At 38.0% G+C, this 20,614-nt stretch overlaps 1 protein-coding gene across 1 annotated transcript in view; it reads right to left on the reverse strand.

The window, feature by feature from the left end:
• Positions 1-6,890: 6,890 nt before the first annotated feature.
• The window catches only part of fbln5 (fibulin 5), a 31,523-nt gene continuing 17,799 nt past the window's right edge, over positions 6,891-20,614 (reverse strand). Inside the window, 6 exon segments of the mRNA NM_001030448.1 lie at positions 6,891-9,555; positions 12,730-12,925; positions 13,971-14,097; positions 14,736-14,858; positions 15,318-15,437; positions 17,042-17,158. Of these exon segments, the coding sequence (NP_001025619.1) occupies positions 9,394-9,555; positions 12,730-12,925; positions 13,971-14,097; positions 14,736-14,858; positions 15,318-15,437; positions 17,042-17,158 (845 nt within the window). The 3' untranslated portion in view covers positions 6,891-9,393.

Consider the following 20,614-nt stretch of genomic DNA (forward strand, 5'->3'; position numbering starts at 1 on the left):
AAAAAAACGCATGATATCTGTGTATGTGAATATTGTTATTTAAGATTCAAAGATTCAAGATTCAAAAAACTTTATTAATCCCAAAGGGAAATTGTTCATGCTCGGTTACAGGTGCTCCCAATTATCTAATAAATAAAAAATAGTAAATAAATAAGAAAGAAAAACCCTTCCTAAAACATATTACACAGATAATAAATACCTAAAAACCTTCATAAAACAATAAATACCAACCTACAAACAACCACTTATGGGTATTATATATGTGTATGAAATACAGAGAGAGAGGAATTATAAATTTTTATAGCCGTAGGGAGAAAAGATCTCCTGTGTCGCTCTGTAGAGCACCTAAAAGTAATTAGTCTCTGGCTAAAACTACTCTTCTGCTCAACAAAAACACTGTATAGCGGGTGAGAGGGAATATTCACAATGGATTGTACTTTACATAAAATCCTTCTCTTAGCTATTGCATCCACCGAGTCAAGCTCCATGCCTAGCACAGATCCGGCCTTTTTAATAAGCTTATCCAGTTTGTTCTTGTCCGATACCTTAATATTACCACCCCAACAGACCACCGCGTAAAAAATGACACTCGCCACAACGGTTTCATAAAACATCCGCAGCATAATGCTACAGACGTTAAAGGACCTGAGCCTCCGCAAAAAATACAACCGACTCTGTCCTTTTTTATAAAGTGCCATTGTGTTAAGTGACCAATCAAGTTTACTGTCCAAGTGGACTCCCAGATATTTATAATCAGAAACCATATCCACTATTTCCCCCTTGACAGATATAGGAGTCACATGAGTCTTGCTTCTCCCAAAATCTACAACCATCTCCCTGGTTTTACTGATGTTCAGTTGTAAGTAATTACATTCACACCAAGAAACAAAGTCATCCACAACAGACTGGTACTCAGAGGTATCGCCCTCCTTTATACACCCAACAACCACAGAGTCATCAGAAAACTTCTGCAGATGGCATGACTCCGAGTTATATCTAAAGTCGGATGTATAAAGTGTAAATAACTCATTTAAATCTAGCCCTTAGGTCCTTACCTAATCTTTAGCTCATACCCCTTCTCCCATAAGTGTCAATGTATGTTCAGGCTGGCCCTGCAGTTGCTCATCGCCCCTGCTGATGATTGTAGCTTACAGACCTTGTATTTACTCCCAGCCCTCACTATATGTATCTTTACAGGAAAAATAATTTTAGTTTCTTACTTCAGAGCCAGGTCGGTGCTCCTCTTCTTTCAAAAATGCATCAGCCTTGTCTCAGCACTGCACCTCCATACTTTATATGTACCTGAGACTTCTCAATGCCGCCCTGGGCAAGTGCATTTTTGGTACAGAAATTCTTTGCAGGGTCTGAAGTAAGCATAAATGGACACGTTCTAAGCAACAATAGTTGGTATTTTCTTTTTTTTTTTTTTTTTTAACCTATTCTTATTTTTCCTATTACTTGTGTGCAGCTGAGAATTTTTTCTGGTTGCCATGGACACTGACCCCAGTAACTAAAAAACAGGATGGTTTTATTTTATTATTTTTTTTATTGTATATATATTTTTTTGAGTCTTCCAACTGTTCTTCCATTCTTTATTCCAAACTGCTGCCTAGTTGCTAGGGTGAATAAGCATTACTAACCAGAAAGAAGTTAAAATTCCAAGCCTATGAGTTGCAAAATCAAAAACTACAAAAAAATTAAAAATGTATTATTGCAAACTATTATAGAATATAGTTGCCTACATCACTTGTTCAACTGCCCCTTTAAGAAAAGGGCAGAGCTCAGATATGGTGATTTGCCCAGGGCTTGGGTGCTGTCCAAAAGCAGAGCACACAATGCGTGTGTGTCATGCCCACTGCCTGCACTTACTAAGCCATTACCAAATAATTATCACTGGTAAATCATATAGCATGATGGGTATACAGACCAGATTGCAGAAAGTTTGTGTACTGAGTGACTGGTGCTGTATTTAGAAGTGATCTTGGTTATGTTGTATTTTCTTGCAGAAAATTAATAGGAGGAATAGGCATGTAGGAAGGGCAGATGAAAGTTACCATTAATAGAGCTAGCAAGCCCATCTTTAAGGGGACACCACAGTCATGTTGTTCTCAGTATTTCCCTGCACATTGTTCCTGTGCCAACATACAGACAAGACAAGTTTCAAATAATGGATAATCATAGTACAGTCTTGGCAACCCCTTTATCAGACAGAGGGATAATTTATCTCAGTAATACAAGGATGTAGTTACATTTATAAAAAAAAACCTTTTGATTGCAAGCTGTACAGAGCAGGACCCAGAACACATTTCTCTTGCTTTGTGGTGTGTGTCCCCTTTGTGCAGGAATTTGCTTTGCAAGGAAAATCTGTGCCAAAGCACACACATCTTTTATGCTAAACAAGGGCAGCACAGACTCATAGAATGAAAACATTGTGCCAGTGCTTTTCAACATCTAGCCTTGCAGATATTGAACTGCAGCTCTCACTCTCAGCCAGGGAAAGTGGCAGTTAGACACTGTGCATCCTGTGCACCAGACACATGTACCTTTCTGTTGTATTATAAACAGCCAGGCTTTAACTGTTACTGTCCCCTGAATGATCCTTTTGTCTGATTTATGTATCTGTTTCCTTATTTGGCAGTTACCGTATAGCTGTAACATTTTTTCCGAAAAGAAAAATATTTGAAATGTTCCTGTTCGTGCAAGTGTTCCTGCTAGTGCTGAGACACTTTGCACACACTTGGCACAAGCATTCCATTTTAGAAATGCACACAGTTATTAAATAAGTACTAAGTTAACATGAAAGTACTAACTAATCTAGATACCAACAATAATAACGTTATAAATAATCAACTGAGCTACTCTGCAAACCTACACATTTATGAAGGAAGTGAATTCCAAAGACAATTAACAAAACATTCCCTGTGACATGTGATTCCTACATCTAATGTAAAAGAGATTCTACAAAGTACTGTGGGGTTTTATCAGCAAACAGGGGAGGAGCTCTATTTTTCATACAAATCATCATTTGGGCATAGAGCACCTTTAACTTTGCCCAAGAGTTCTGCATACAACAGGCCATACAGGTATGGGATTAATAATCTGAATCCATCAAACATGGAAGTGCCATTTCATTGTATTTAATGACAAAGTCCTTTTTCTTTAATACAACAATATCCTAACATATGCCATTATGGCAATGACACTACGTTATGGAAGGAGTCTGCTTCTGTTTAGAATGTGTCTAAATACAAAGAAATCTTTTGTATCTTTCTGTATTTTTTCTGTTCCAAAGCCAATTTGAATTCAAAGACCCTCAGCAGTAGTAGCAAACAATGTGTCAATAGGTAGTTACTAATGTATTGTGGATACTGCATCAGCACAGCATCAAAATTTGCCAGGTATTACACTCTGGAAATCTGGTATTTTAATCAATTAGGCAAATATTTGTGTATTAAATACTGCTAGAATATCCCTTGTCACGCGGTGACAGCTTTGCTTTTGTGTGTTTGTGAATACTGCTGGTACATCCGTCATTCCAAAGAGAGATACATAGAAACAGCATGGTTACTACAGATACACAGAATGTTTGGGGATGGATTTTCCAGGGAGACTCCTTTTTCTGTGTCTATCCAACTAAAACAAATATCCCGGAACATCCCCTGGAGGTGAAACTTCACTATGATTGAAACATAAATATGTAATAGATTTTCTTTGTAGTCTCAGTTCTTTTCCTACACACATGAACATATAAAAGAATAAATAAAGGAGTTATGGAAAAACAAGGAAAAGAATGTCAAAAACTACTGGGACCCGATTCCTGATGTTATTAGGATAGTGGGCTGTGGCAGATGACCATTGTGGGGTTTTATCAGTATAAAAGGGGGATTTTTCAAGTATGCAAATAAAGCTTTGGGTGCATTATAACCTGAGTCAGTATGTTGTACCATGATAACATCCTAGTGTGTTGGGTAAATTTATAGTATTTGTAGTCTATCTATACTTTTAATGCTTTGTAACCCTGTGCTTGGCATGCATTTCAGTGCACTGAGGTTATGCCATTCCACTCTCCCATCAGATCTCCCCTGTACTCACCTTTCAGCTCCTGGCTGGTCTGGTGCCCTTCAGATTGTTTATTTAAAGTTGTATATGTGCACTAGGAACCTACATCTAAATAGCCTTTTTGCACAATATGTTCACTAATGGAAAAACTAGCCCTGTAGATTAAAACAAATTCTAAACTGCACCATTTTTTGAATCTTACTTTGGGCATTTATATATTAAATCTGTAGCTCTGTAATAGAGAATAAAGCCTAACCCAAGTCCTCTCCTTTGCCCCCTTTAAACACTATTGTTACTGTCAAAAGTGTCCCTATCTTTGTACTTGCTAAAAAATACAGATTCGCACAACAGGGTCGGCAGGTACTATCTTTTGTCAGACTTCCGAAAGTGAGCATACAGGAGCTTGCACAGTTGAAAAAAGAAGATCCAAAGTGAATCAAGATGACACTTGAACGATAGGGACCTTTAGGCATTAATCAGTGTTGCAGATGGCAGATGGAAGGAATCTGTGGATCATAAATTGAATGAACATTTTGTCTTTTTAAAGGGACATATAATACGGGCAGCTTTGGCTAGACTGATGGAATAATGGCATTAGGTGACACCCTGGAAATGACTTGTAGTTATTTAAATAAGGCAGAGCATTAGGAGTCATATAAGGTGTTATAAGGCACACAACAGGAACAAACTGCGTGGGCTGTCATTCTTATCAGCCTGTAAATTTAACAGTCTATTTACCTTTCTGTGTGCATATGTATTACTGTGTGTATGATACACCGCACAGACATTTTATACCTAGTGTCATAATTACAGCTAATTTAATTCTACCACATCAACAATCTTGGGTCCAGATAGTTCTGTTGCTTTTTACTGACTTCTACGTACTATTTATTGCAGTCCTAAGAATACTTTTTAGGCTTACAGAGCTTAAGCTCCTATTTCAGTGCAGCACATGGTCCATGGAATCAAATGATCATGCTAAATGTAATTTTACATTTTAATTAAAATTAATTTAAAATATATTAGTGTAAAATGTTATTGTTAAAGGGGACCTGTCATCCTAAGAAATAATTCCAAATTGTTTTCCATTGTTTTTGTCAAGCAAGATAAAGTTCACTTACACTATATAAATTATTATGTTGGGTTGAAAAACCCCAACATACTGTTCTTCGACTTTTTTTTTCTGCTTTTTCCTCTTCTTCTTCTTCTTAGTGCCCCGTATTTTCTAAATGCTACTCCTCTTACAGTTTTAGGGGAACAACACCCAAACTCTCCATACTTCTTCGCCCTATAGTGGAGCAGGTTGCTTGTGCTTTTCTAAGCGATCCCTCCCCCCGTCTTTTTATGGCGATGCTCTGAACACCCCAGTTTTCCCATTGACTTTCAAACTGCTGCCACTCTTACAGCTTTGAAGCTACACCCCCCAAACTTGAATAACAAAATCATGGGGTCAGCCTGAATGAAACAGCGACATTTGTTGGATGACTCAAAGCCAATCAAATTTCACCCATTGACTTTAATGGGGAAAAAGTAAACTGCTGCCAATCTTACAGCTTTGAGGCAGCTTTCTTGCTGCCGTTCTTAAACTATTAATCCTATGATCCCTAAACTTTGCAGAGTTAGTCACTAGGTAACTGCAGTTCCAGGTTAGAAAAGGAGGGCGGAGCCACCAACCACCAATCAGATGTCACTCGTTGACTTTCAGTGGGGAAATTTCAATTGCTGCCATTCGGACCCTATTAAAACCAGGGTCCCCAAACTTTGCACAGTGGTTTTTACTATATAGCTGTGGTCCAAGGTTAGAAAAAGTGGGCGGAGCCAACAACAGATCAGATTTCATTCAGTGACTTCATATTTTTCAAACCAACATAAAATTTGTTCTCAAAATTGCCTTTCTAGTTTTAATCTTGTTTCCTTTAGCCTTGGAATTCACAGTTGCAGCAAGCAAACAGGCAGGCGCCATTTTGTCCCTTTATCCCTAAATCCAACCCAAAACTGGCTTCATTCTGGACCTCTGAACCTTTATTGCTAAAGCTAATGACACATGGGGAATCTGACCACAGTTGTAATCATGGAAATGTCAGCATTGACAGTGCCCTGTGTGGCATAACGCTATAGCACACTTGAAATGTTGTAGGGTTGGAGAACACTCAATGTGCCGCATTCATGATAGTTACAAACTGAAAACATCTCTTACCCACTGATATAAAAACTGGATTTGGTGGGGAGAGGGATATAAAATCTAATGTATTTCATGGTGGCTTAAACCAAGAAGCTGACTTATAGTCAGATATAGTGTGCAAAGTGACCAGTGTTATTTAGAGGGAGCAGAGAGGCTAGGTTAATTCAGAATCTGTTGTATTTGTTTCTATAGCTGTATTTTGTTTCAGATAGCTGCTGCAATATCAAACTGGAGAGCTGCTAAACAAAAAGCTGAATAACAGAAAACCCATAAAAATAAAAAATGAACACTATTTGCCACTTGTTTCAGAATAGCAATGTCTACGTCATACTAAAAGTTAATATAAAGGTCAACTAGCCCTTTAAGGGACAACTGTGCATTCAAATTGTTATTTTTTTAGAGCATTTTTGTGGAAACAGTTACAGTATAGTAGAGTATGTATTAGGTGTGTTTTCAGACACCAGTAATCTTGAATGTCATTTTAGTAGACAGGGTGCTGACTGATTACAAGAGAGCCACTGAGAGAAATGCTGTTATTAAGTGCAATGCTTACCCTTTTACAACTGAATTGGGTTATAAGTGGTCATTGACCTAGACTAGTTTTAAGGTTTTGTTTTTGGAATTTTGTTCACAAAAGGGTCTTAAGAAATCTTAAAAAAAACTTTTTATTTGCTCAGCTTGTTGCACAAAAACACCTCTGGCCAACATAAAGCTGCAGTTAAAGCAAAAAGCAGTTTAGAAATAATCAAAAGTTAATTTTTAATGAAACTCCTGCCAAAAACTTCATAACATTTAAACATCAATTTGTTCTCTTTCTAAACAACAAAACAACTATGTATGTATGTGAAGCAAAAATATACGCAAAAATACATCTTGCTCTTAAATTAAAGTACATACACAGATACGTATGTGTTCATTTCTGCTGGTAAAGTAGTTGTCACTCTGGCAGACTGATGCTCCTCAGGTATAGTATAGCTGCTGATGTTGGCAATGCTGTATTAAGAGTACACATTGTTCTTAACATTATGTACTGTCAGCATATGATACTTGTATTGTTGTAAATCTGTGGCAGTTTCATGGAAATAGGGCAAGTTCCCTTTGGAATGATTTACCTTTACTAATGCACCAAGATATGCAATGTCTTAAGTTTGCAGATTTAGGCTATGTACTGGTAGCATCAGTTTCAGGCATATCTGAAGCTCCAAAAGGTCTTTACTAGCAAGCAAGATTGGCAGACTCCTCCTCCTCTTCTTTGTTCACATTCTCCCGTTTAGGCAATTGGCCCAAACAAATTAAAAAATGCTATTTGACCATCTGCATACATGGGCAAATTGCATAATAGCCAACAGTTTAGCCTATAGAATGGTAAGTCAGAAAAATGCCAGGTTGAAAGGGCAAAAGCAGCAGGCCGAAGGGACATGAGCATGCACTTACACATCCTTACAGTGTGTGTGATTCATCTGGCACAAAAATGAGTGCGTATAGGTGTAATAAGCACAGACAGCCATGTTCTTTTAGTCAGTACAGAGCATGTTGTAGGTACAAGGCTCCGTTACACTGGAGTGTGCTACACCAATAGTAGGATAAATAAGCTTGAGTAGTCACATTCAAGTTGTAGATGCCCTTCTAACGGGAACACTTCTGTGCCTAGCTCTGAGCCTAGTGATCATAATGAGTCCTGAGCCTAGAGATCAGAATGAGTTCTAAAATCTTTTTAACCTGCATTTTGTGATCTTTTCATTATGGATGTCACCCTATAACATTTGGAATATCACTGTTAACCGCATGTAGGGTGAAACTGTATTGCAACAAATACTGAATCAATAAGCAAACACTATTTGAATTCTATGGTCCGCCAATCAATTTTCTGGGCTAGCCAATCAATCACTTATAATTTCTTCATTTCTTCATTTTTCTTTTATACATTTTTGTTAATTAAAGATAGAGCTTTTACCAAGAAAGATCATACCTCTACATACATAAAAGTTTAAGAATGGACAATGTAATAAAATCTGCCAACTAAAATCAGTGAATGTGTATGTATAGTAAGACAAAGCTAGAATATCCAAAGACTATGTAGGGTGAGATAAGAACATCAGCCGAATGTGTATGGTCAAATGACCCAGCCAAAGACATAACTGCAGGGGGTTATGAGTACACCAGAGCCCCAGAAACCTAGGGGACCTTATGGAAAAAAGATGTTGGTACTGCCATGAAATTTGCCATAGTTCTTGAAACCCATTGGAAGAATACATCTGTTGCTATGTATTATTACTTGGCATGGAGCAAATGTTGTTTCTGGTATTACAGTACCCTCAAATAACAATGATCTTTTAAAACAAAAGTAAAAATGTGAAGGGGGTGGTTTAAAAACACAATCACAGATGCATGAGTTGACAGATGAAGGTAGATAGAGGGGGATTATGCACCAGGGAATGTGGCCTTGCATACTGCCCATGAAGCTAGTTATTCAGGAAAAAGGCAGGGTTCTAAGGATAGGTTACATTTTCTGCAAATTGCAGTCGCTAAGAAAAGGTCATTTAAAACCCAGTGATATAAACCTACACAGGAAGGAAAATAATAAAATTGTATAAAAGCTGGATTATTGCTGCTGTATTGGCACCTTATGTGGAACCCATACACTTTTACATATTGTAAAGTTTATGTATGTAGTAGGTAACATTAGTTTCTACTTTTATGTTTATCGCTTCTAATGAACAATAAAGAGGAATTATTGTTTGCAGAAAATTGTGGTGTGTACTGGTCTGGTTTGTTGTTGCCTTTCAATAGAATAGCTAAGAGCAAATAAGACCCTCACCAGTGTTTTTATTCTAGGGCACTTGGTAGGGTATGATTCCATATAGTGGACATGTTTCATACTGCAAGGTATACAACATTCTAGACTCTACAAAGACTGCATCACCAAAAACTAGGGTGCCTGCTTATATTTACACAGGTTTGTAGGAATAGTGACCAATATCTCAGGACAAAAACATTTAGAAGAACTCATCAACAAATAAAGGTGTTTTTTCCAAAATATGGAAGAAGGCTCAAGAGGAGGGTGTAAAGAGCCAGGTCGATGCAGACTGAAGCTGTCACATTTTCTGAGAGGGAAGGGACATCAGCAAAGGACACAACACTAAAGCCAGGGCTCAGAATAAGTACTGAGACACAAATATTCTTAGTCGGATGACAGAGCTGCCTCGGAAGCTGACAACAGTGTTCACAGTCACCATTTCCAGGTCAAGCACCAAGTCTCGGGGGCCAGTTATTGGTCTTGTCAAAACCAGTGTGGCACTGATGGGCCCTGTTTGCTGTGTGCAAGAAATCAGAAGGAGAAATATATTAAAATAAAGATATATGATCCATGAGGATGCCTCTACATTACCCTGCAGTATCTCTACACTATCTCCGATATATAATAAATGGCACAAAGTTCTCATGTGCAGTAACCACAGCAACCAATAAGATGCTTATAAACAGATGACCAATAAATGCTACCTCCTGGTTGGTTGCTATAAGTGACTAGAATTTTAGCAAACTTTGCACCTTTATCACATAAGCCATATTAGTTTAGGTACCTTTGCAAGCCCGTATATCAAGATCTACAGCATTTACAGACATAATATTAAAATGGACTATACAAAGCAAATTGACTAAATATGAAAATGCAGCATGTCAGTTTCACAAATGTATACGTAAAGGTCCCTAAACGTGTTATGGACCTATCTGGTTCTGAGAATCAATGCAATGCCCTTCAAAAAATTAAGAGGCAGAAGGAAATTTACATAGGGGAAACACTTAATCCAAGGAGGTGTAAATTTATGGTGTAATTAGCGGTTACTGGGTACTACAACAACATTTTTAATACTCCCTCTCCTCACATAAAGATAAAATCTTTCCATGTATATTTGTAAATGCCTTTCTATAAATCAGTTTGTATTTAAGTCTCTTGTTCCTTTACCCCACAGTGAGTAATGAGAATACAAAGAGAAAGGGGTCAAGCAGAAGTCAGTTGAATGCACCAGTAAGATGGCTGGCTGCCCGGACAGCTGTGTTGCAGTACAGAACTCTAAGAAGATAAACATGTTGTTGACGTAAGTGAAATCGTAGTGTAAATGTTAAGAAACTTTAATATAAAGATACTAGCAAAGCTTCAATGGCTGGTTTATGAAAAGAGTGCAAAGTGCACTTGTTTCATGATTTTTTATTCACCATTTTTTACCCACAATGCAATGTTCTTCCCCAGCATTCTAATATAAACTTATGCCGTTGTATGTTTTTGTACTTGTCAGGTCTGGATTTTTGGGAAGGCCACATGACATGCCGATCTGCTGCCAGAATTCACAGTTTGCCAGTCCGAGCCTGGAGGGAGAACTGGGCCACACTGGGCAGGCAGGATTTTCACAGCTGTTTGAATTTCCTGGCCACCAGTGCCATACCAATCTGTCCTTGTACCCTAGGCAATCCATAAGGCCAACTTGCCCCCACCAACCGCCATGGCTGCAAACATGCAGTGACGACCGGGGCAGGGGTGGAGGAGAATTGAAGAGTGGCAGTGAGAGGAGGACACGGTGATGAGAGGGGCATAGCTTTTGACACAGAGGGACCATTTTGCTGTTTGTTACTATATCCATGGTTCGCACAGTCCATAGAGATAGGAGATTTGGCAGTATAGATCTGGGCCAGAACTAGGGGTAGGAAGGAGGTGCGTGCCTAGTGCCCCCCCACCTATGCACCATGGGCATGCTCCTGCCCCTAATTTCAACCTGCCACCTGCCCACATTCATATCTGGATGCTGCCCATAGCATGATCACATGCAACTTCTCACACTATTGATCACAAGCTGTGATTGCTGGTGCACCAATATAGTCCCAATATTAAAGATGTGACCTGAAATTGGTGGGTAAGAATATGTGAAAAAAGGTGCATTGTGGGCTCTAAAACTTGGGCATTTGCACCTGCTTTTTGTACTTTGCATTCTGTCAAACTTTAGTATATGTACACTTTTGATCTTTATAAAAAAACAAAAATTGTTAACAATGTTGTTAACAATTATTGTCCACATTTTTCTATAGTTTTAGAGAAAAACGAAACAGGCAAAACTCCTTTAATGTGGAGCAGCAGAAGCAACTAAAAAAATTGAAAAGAAACTCTACATTTGTACCTTACATTGGTATTCCACAGCTATAAGGCCATTGCTCTGTTTATGTGTAAATGATTATACTTATAGTAAATGCTATGTAAACTTTTGGGTGTGTGAATGTTTTTATTGTCTTATTACATCAATGCATAAAAGAGTTATAGAGGTTCCTATTTACCAACCTATTAAACCCAACATGTGGTGTTGTAACATATTTTCAATCTTCCTGATAGGCTTTTTAGCTCCTGTACTGGATGGAAAATCAAGTGCTTATCACCTGTTTGCTTAAGAATATGGAAAAATGCTGAAAATAGAGGGTTCAGAATGGTGCACTATGGTGTGTATGCTTTTCATATCACTTAAACCCAAAGTGCATAACATAACACTATTTGCATGTTGCGTGCATTGCATAATATTTTAAGCACTAAGCACCACCTGCTGGCTAAAAGTGAAAAAGGTAATTAAATGTACAATATGTCATAGAGACATTTTGCACTTTTAGAGCATTTTCTTGCTGCAGGGAATAAATCTGAAACTAGTTTTATACCATTAAAACTGTAATCTTTTTTTCTGTGCATTGACAAAACAGAATCATACCCCTACATTCACACCAAAATAAATATTGGAGGTTTTCTTGAATCTAAATTGGCTCTCCGCAGATTTAAAGTAAGGAGACCCTCAACTCATCTGTATGCAAAAAAGCAGGAATCCTGGGAAGAAACCCAAGCTTTAGTCTTAAGAATTTAATTTTCATGGTAATGTCAGATCAAGGGTGAGAGATGTCTGTGTTCCAGATGTTCCCCAGGTTAATATTCTAAGTGGAACAGATTTAATGTGCTTGTGATGTGCCAGTGTCCTTCCAGCACTGGGCAGCAAACACCACACAAGCTTTTCCATGTTACTCCTTCTAACACTTACATAAGCTGTCTGAAATAAACACTGGAAAATCCTTGTCTGGAAAATATTCACTTAAAATTCTGAATTGGTCACGGAGGTGTACCTTTACTTACAGGGCCTCAGTCATAATTTTACAAAGCATCTCCCACTGTGTTCCTATTTGCCTCCATAAAAATGTAACCCAGATAATACTGATCTCAATATTCTGAGGCATTTTGTTAGCCCAATGGAGTAATTTTCTTTGGAGTTCCCCCCTCAAATTTCTTACTTCAAAGTTTCTCCTTAACCTCCTTCTTTAAGATGCAGGCAGCCACCATACAGAATACAGATGGTTACGGTGTCTGAACACAGAATGAGCTGAATGTAATATGAGACTCATGGCAGAAAGTTCTATCCCTGCAGTGCTTATTGTTATGCTGCAGTGTGCCACCAGCCTGTGGTACTTACCCTCATATAGAACTCTCTGCCTTCATTCCCTGACTTAATCTGAAAAATGTAGTAGGCTCCAGGAAAGCGGGTGGTGGCCTGCATTTGGAAGATGTCTGTGGGAACACTGCGGGTAGACAACAGGTCCATGTGTCTATGAACAATGGTAAAAGGCTGGTCCCTGCAGGCTGTGTTCTCCACAGGGCACATGCACCGACTAGAAAAGACAAAACATATAGATTTGGTTTCCAAAAAAAATGATTTCCTTTTTTCTTCTTGTCCCCAAGTTTCCAAGTCTTCAGGGGGTCCCTGTTGTACAACTGTAGGAGCCCCAGTCGTTGCTTGGCCCCTAACAAACCAGTACTTAGTATTATTAATTATGGCACATACTACACTTTTACACGGCCCCCAATAGAAAAGTGGTTTTCTGATTATAACCTTGGGTTCAACCAGTAAAATCTGTCATACAACCTGTCATATTTTTTATTAAATAAAAAAATGCACAATAAAACTGGCAATTATAAATTATAATATAAATTATTATGATGCATTATTCGTAATGACATAAGAGGTAATTTACGAGCTTGAACTTTGCACAGTGCCTTAATATTGACTTGAATTGCTGCAGGTTTCTGTGTTTCATTTTGGAGCACAAAGACCTATGGCCGCCTCCATGTATAAAGTGCGCTTTGGCGCTGTAATAATGAGGGCTGGGTGGGGGAATGCATGTGAAATTATTCCCTGCTGCTCTAAACCCATCCTCCAACATGTGAATCATTCAGACACACACGTTAAGGCAGGGATCCCCACTTTTTTACTCATAAGCCACACTCAGAAGTAAAAAGTGTTGGGGAGCCACAAAAGCATGAAAACATTTCTTTGAAGGTGCAAAATAAGGGTTGTGATTGGCTATTTGGTAGCCCCTTGTGGACTGCTAGCCTGCAGGAGGCTCTGCTTTGTGCTACTAAAACTTGTCTCCAAGCCAGAAATGTAAAAATGGGCACCGACTTTGAGGCCACTGGGAGCAACATCAAATGGGGTGGTGAGTTGCCCTTGAAATAAATGCAAAAGCAATTATACCCTATTTACTAGTAGAATTGGCTGTAGGGAGTTATTTCTTGGGAGAAACATTTATCTTTGTTTAGTAGATTTCAATAATGGGTTTATATTATAATTAAGAGAATGTTAAAACTATGTTCTCTATTTCTGCCACATAGAAGTGTTAGCTCATTGGATGATATCACCTTGTCCTGGGCACATACTTATCATTGATCTGGATATAGGGGTCTTCACATCGCACTGTATCAAGACACCTGTAGCTTCCAGGGATATTGAAGCACAACTGTTGCAGGGTGCAGGTATTGTTCCCTGTGTCGCATTCATCAATATCTATAATACAACAGAGCCTGAGAAATAATTAGGAACTCTTCCATCAGTTCCCATAAAATTTAAACCACCAAATAATTAATAATTACTATGGCATATAAGGTGCCAGACACACAACAGGGATTGATTATGCGAACTATGTGTAACCCCTGCAGCCCCCAAAATCTGGTGCTGGATTGGTGGCTCAAGACCTTCAAGATGCAGATCCCTTGACTAGAGCATATTATGATTTACCCATAGTGTAATTTGTATGATAGGGCTAAAAATTAAAAGGTACCCCAAAGCTAAGTGTTAATTCATCAGCCTTTGCTATGTGATTGCACTATTTATATACATACTGTTAATACAATATGGACATCATAATAAAACATGTTTACTTATACCTGAAAACAATATTTAATATTAAATTTAATGTACCTTCAGATGATTGTCACTTAGGAATGTGTTTCTAAGCAAACAGTCTAAATTTTGTGGCTCTAAGCTACTTCTTTCTTAACATATGCCACTTAATTTTTGTAACTGTATTTATATGATATTGTAATGAATGTTTTTCTCCCTGCTGCACACAACATACAGTTATGCAGGTATCTGAAAGCCCACAGTGACAAGAACTATTGGCCACAGTAATTTAGGCCTCTTACCTTGGCAGGTTCTGCTATCATCAAGCAAGACGTAGCCTTCTGGGCAGCGGCAGTAGTAGGAACCTGGCTCATTGACACAATCATGCTGGCACAGGAATTCTGAAACACTGCATTCGTCCATATCTGCCAAGACAAGACCCACACATCATGAGAATTAAAAGTTGCTGGTGTAGCATAACGTACACATGTACTTCTTTTAGTTATAGGGTTTTTCAAACTATGAAACATTGGACCCCCAGAATCCTTAAAAAAGATGTATTCCTGGCTCCACAAAGAATAAATTAGCATTTTACTTGGAATGTCAAAATTCTCAGAATACATCTTCCAGATCACAGATTTGCATTAAGGGGCACATTCATGATACCTCAAGGATTGTAATTGAGTAAAACAAAGGCATAATTTTTAATTATTTGCGTTCTTCTTCTCTTGGACAGGAAACATAAAAATACATGTCTCAGGCAGCTGAGCAAAAGTACTATACTGTTAAATAGAGTAATAAAATAGAGGTTAAGCATACAGGGTTATACACTATACATTTACAAAGTTATATAGAAGTTATATAGCAATTGTGTTGTATTTTACCACTGCAGTTGACTCCATCTTCATCTAACTCATACCCTGCTTCACATCGGCACAGATAAGATCCATATGTGTTCATGCATGTCTGTACACATGGGTTATCAGTGATACATTCATCTACATCTGCAAAGATATCAGAGGGCTCAGTTACACATGAGATCTACAAAGTAGTCATATTTTACCAGCAGAGGCATTGGGCTACACAGTAAAGGACTGGATTAGTTGGTGGGGGTGACAGTCTGATCTGGTTAAAGAAGACAATGATATTTCATATATGCCAGTGGGATGGCATACGCGTTGCTTCTCAAGGAAACTTCGGGCAACTTCGGGAAAACAAAGTGACACATATGCCATACCACTGGAAATTTACATTCTTGTCCCCTCCAGTGATATAAACTTTGATCCTTCTTTTTTCGTAATGATCTGTATTTTTGCGTCGCCATTGTGACTTTTTCGTATGTCCCGCAATTGTTTGGTGTTCTTTTCTCAGTTCTATTCTTGAATGACTATACAATACTTACACTTATTATTTTATTTTGACCATACATTATTATGTTTCTGGCTATGCTATCTAACCCACTGTATATTGCAAAATAACTAATTTTAAAACACTTGATTTATTTGCTAAAAATAGGCATTCTGTTAAGCTTTATGGATATTGGGTTTCTGGATAAAGGATCCTATACCTGTAATATGGGACTTGTACTTAAAGAAAGTACTGTGTTGTGATGTTAACACTAATCTGAAAATTGAGTGGCCTTGTAGATTTATTGTTTATTCTCATATTGAACTGTAGTTCACGTTGTACTCACAAGGCTTTGGCAGTTAGGAATAACAATTTGCAATATAATGGCTTTTGAAATGTGCCTCCAGATAAAGCAGTCAGTTGGTATGTGATCTCATTCCCTAAGTAAAATCGCAAGGAGAAACAAATTAATTCTTTCAGTTCGTACTGGTCGTTGTAACTGAATACCTCCTTTCACTAGAAAATTAGGCCTTCTGATGTCATGCAGCTTATCTCTGTGTTTAAAGAACCTTAATATAGTTTACTATAATGTACTGCACTTTCCAGAGCTTGTGGGTATTATTAGACTTGCAGACTACAAGCGAACAATGTAAGCAGAAAAACTATTTTTCCTGTGAGACCTAAGAGCCTACCCTTGAATAAATGGGTGGCTTATTTAAATAAAGGCTACTACTGCATGTTGACCCAATAAGACAAAGTTTCATATCCCCTGTTATTACTGTATGCTGCCTTGCACATTGCTATTTCTATAATCACTGAGTTGATACCTGTCATATACTTTTTTATAAATGTAACTTAAACTGTAGCATTACCTGGAAGGAACAATTCAAATAAAATAGTAACAGAATAATGTTATACAAGGCCAAAGTTTTTTAGCAGGTCTAGTAACCCAAAGTAACCAGTCAGCACGTAAAATGTACTGGTCACGTGTAACATCTGACTGGTTACTATTGGTTAGCAAACTTGGGGCAAAGTTAACATTTCATAACACCATAAAATAGCAAAAGGGTGACTGATGGGTTATAGACATAGAAGAAGAGAGAATAAAGGAACTAAAGTAGGCAGTAAGAGCCAAAGACAAAGACAAAAAACTAGTATTGGATTTATAATAATCTTATAAGTTTACAAGGGGTTTAGCCTGCCTATATAACCTGAGGGCATGCTGGCTCCAGAATCGGGCTTGTATCAGCCATCTGCATACCTTGGCAGGACCTCCCATCAGTGTTTAGGATAAAGCCCGGGTTACATGTGCAGGAATATGATCCCGGTACATTGGCACAGAGTTGTTGGCAGTATCCATACCGACATTCATCTATGTCTGGAAATGGAAAATATTGGAAAAAGTTATTTTCACTCCCAACATTATAAAAAATTGAATTTTACGAATGATGAGCATACAGAAATAAATGCATTTACCATTGCAAAGTACCATATGTAAAAATCAAATAACCGCTTAGTCTAGCCTCTGGTTAAACTGAACTATCGTGAAAATAAAAATATAATATGAGCTTTATTTTCCTGAAAAAAATCTCTAAATATAATCAATAAAAGATTCTGTCAGCTGGAAATAATCCGTTTACTCTTAATGTAGGAGTCTGACATTGAGGGCAAATGTATCATTGTTGTGTTCTCCCTTTGCCTACACAATAGAGGTCATTCTAGTCTTGACCTGGGGAGTCACAGCACCCACACTTTGCTCTGCACTGGGCAGGTGGTAATAACAGGGCCTATACTTCCTGCTACTCAGTATCTTATGCATCAAAATGACACACAACATACGGCGTAGGTAGGGACACCTACGTGCCTCCCCTGCCCATCTCTCGAGGTGGAGCGCTACCTAATGCAACTCTAAACTATTAGAGCTAACTGTCTTTCATAATAACTGACTTAAACACATAATCTGCCTATAAAGAAAAGAGATTGCTGAGGGGGTAGAGGGCAGAGAAAATACCAGGAAACCTTAGAAGGTTTTAGACATGGCTTATATTACATTTTCATTCACAAAGTAGTTGCCCTTTAAAAACAATTCTTTATTTTGTTTGAAACCAAACAGGTTGTTTTTCATTATTAAAATATACAAAAGTGGTGAAGACAAGCAACACCAAGATATTAAAATACCCTTAATGCATTTTGTTACATAATATTTACTTTGTGTTTTTAAACAAAAAATAAAATACACCCTGGACTTATAAATGCTCATTTCTGTGGTGATGAAACATTGACTTAAATGTGAAATATTAATGTTCTGATTATAGGTCCAGTATGTGTCAGTGTATTTTTTATGCTTTTTGAAATCTCTTGTCTAGGAAGCATTCCATTCGAGGGGCCAGAAAACAAGACTGTTCCATAGGCAGGCTGGGAAACACTAATGCATAGATGAAAAATTCAAGCAGATGTAGAGGAACAAACAAAAGTATCTTGTTACTGTTACCATCATATTCAAAATACATCTAACAATATAATCACTCTCTACATACTCACAGACACACCTTGATTCACACAAAAACTGCTGTCCAACCCAAAGAGTAACAATTGGAAGGTATGTTTTATGCATGCATTGCTCTAATCCTAAGATCCTCTGCACACCAGGCATTTGTTCTGCCAGTACATTTGTGCCAGCGAAGAAACACCTGCCAGCCCCAGAGGTTGGCTGCTACAGCAAATGCCTTGTGTGCCATGGGTGTGAAACATGCAAAAAGAATTTCATGCTTGAGGTAAATTGGAGTATTACTATTGACTAATGATCATTTTAAGCATGTACAGTAGTTCCGATAACCAGCCTGTAGTGTTGTATTTACACTGGTGACCAGCACAAATGTAGCTCTAACACTTTAAGTGACTATTGGGTTTTAACTCATTTCTATTAATTCTATAGCCCAAATACATGTAGGCATCTGAAGGGATTCCATGTTTCATTAGTGCTGCCAAATACAGTAATATACTTTACAGCATTTGGGGTAAAGCTTAAAATATATTTTTGCCCTGAGGCCCTACACCCATCCATTCCTCTACTGACAGGATACATGTCTATTACATTTGTTTCCACACAAAGCACTAAATAACAACTTAAGCATCTGTTATGGGGAAAATGTCATACATGGAGTTTTTAAGACAGTTTGATAGAAAGTCATGTTCTATTCATTCTTAATATTGCCATTCTGCTCTATAAGGACAGAACTTGCAGGCCTTTTCTGTAGCTTCCAGGAAAAATAGTAAATGTGTTTTTTCTCCCCACAGAAGTATATCCCTGCCAGGAGACAGATTTATATGCAACCTTCCGATGACATCAGCATGCAGAAAAACCTACTTTTATATATTAATTAGAATTCTCTTCTAACAAAGGACAATAGCAAGAGATGCAATAATGGGATCCAACTTCAATTTGCATTGCCTACATTCAGTTTTAGGGTACTTGGTTTGATTCCAGTTTGGGTACTATTTATGTGAAAGTACAGTTTTCTTACATTTGTCTTGTTATTCTCTAGGTGTTGCCTTTTAGCTCCATAGCCCAATAACATATTGATAGTCTAAGGCAGTGATCCTTAACCAGGGGTTTGAGAGCAACATGTTGCTCACCACCCCCTTTGATGTTGCCCCCAGTAGCTGAGTTCCAAGTTTTGGAAGCACAGAGACACAGTTTTACTAAGCAAAGCTTCCAACAGTCTAGCAGTCCACATGGGGCTACCAAATAGCCAATCATAGTCATTATTTGGTATCCCCAAATAACTTTTTTCATGCTTGTGTGGCTCACCAACAATTTTAACATCTGAATGTGCCCCAGGGGTTAAAGGTATATTCATAGGGCTTCCACAATTCATTCGGAAAGCATTTTTGCTGGGCATTTGTCATGCAGTGTCATGTGATTCAGTAACATACAATAAAAACTGAGCATGTTCTATTTGAATTGCATTCAACGTTAATCTCTGGTCTAATGAGGTACATTGTGTAAAAGAGAACAGTTAACTGTATTGCTGTACATTTTATATGAAGTGAGTGTTTATTAAATTAATCATATATGTTAAACCTTGTTATTATGCATAGTGCATGTGGTAATATGGTGTAATTTTGCTGTATTTTTGAAGGCATACACATGGAGAAATGAGTCTGGGGTGAGTCCTGAATGATCTTGGCAAGCTTTTTATTTCTGAAAAAACCTGAAACCAAGCAATGTAATAAAAAAATAATGACTTCATGAATGCCATGATGGATGGTGGCTACTGCACTTTGGCTACAACTGACAGACAAAGGTTCTAGGTTTCAAAACAGAGAATGTTTTCTCACTCAGGCTGGAAATTCCATTGACACAAATAAGCCAAGTTTCTATCCACTTCAGATAGTTTCTCCTCAGCTTCAAGCTATGAAAAGCAACTCCAAACACGGGTTGGGGAAGAGACCAAACTAACAGTAAGAAAGGATGTTAAATCCAATGAATCGTGACTGTACATTCAGGCAACACGCAAGATGCACTGTTACAATGACCATCAAAGTTACTGCACAAACGGTTACATTTTAATTACTTGTTTCCTTGCTGATCTCTTGGAGAGGGAAAGCACATGTTTCCACTTTCCACATGGTACACAGTCATCTGGATACAATTTGATGGTTGCTTGTGCCACATATTTGTGGAGCATTTCAGTTTAGCAAGAGATGTGAACATTATGCTCATCCTGCAAGCTGTCTTGAGTTGAGATGAACTGCAGGGCCCATCCCTTTTTGGCAATAGGTTTTAATGACTGGGCATTCTATAAACATGGTTATGGGCACTCCATAGACA

The sequence above is a fragment of the Xenopus tropicalis genome, chromosome 8, assembly GCF_000004195.4.
Source record: "Xenopus tropicalis strain Nigerian chromosome 8, UCB_Xtro_10.0, whole genome shotgun sequence".
In the NCBI taxonomy this organism is placed as follows: domain Eukaryota; kingdom Metazoa; phylum Chordata; class Amphibia; order Anura; family Pipidae; genus Xenopus; species Xenopus tropicalis.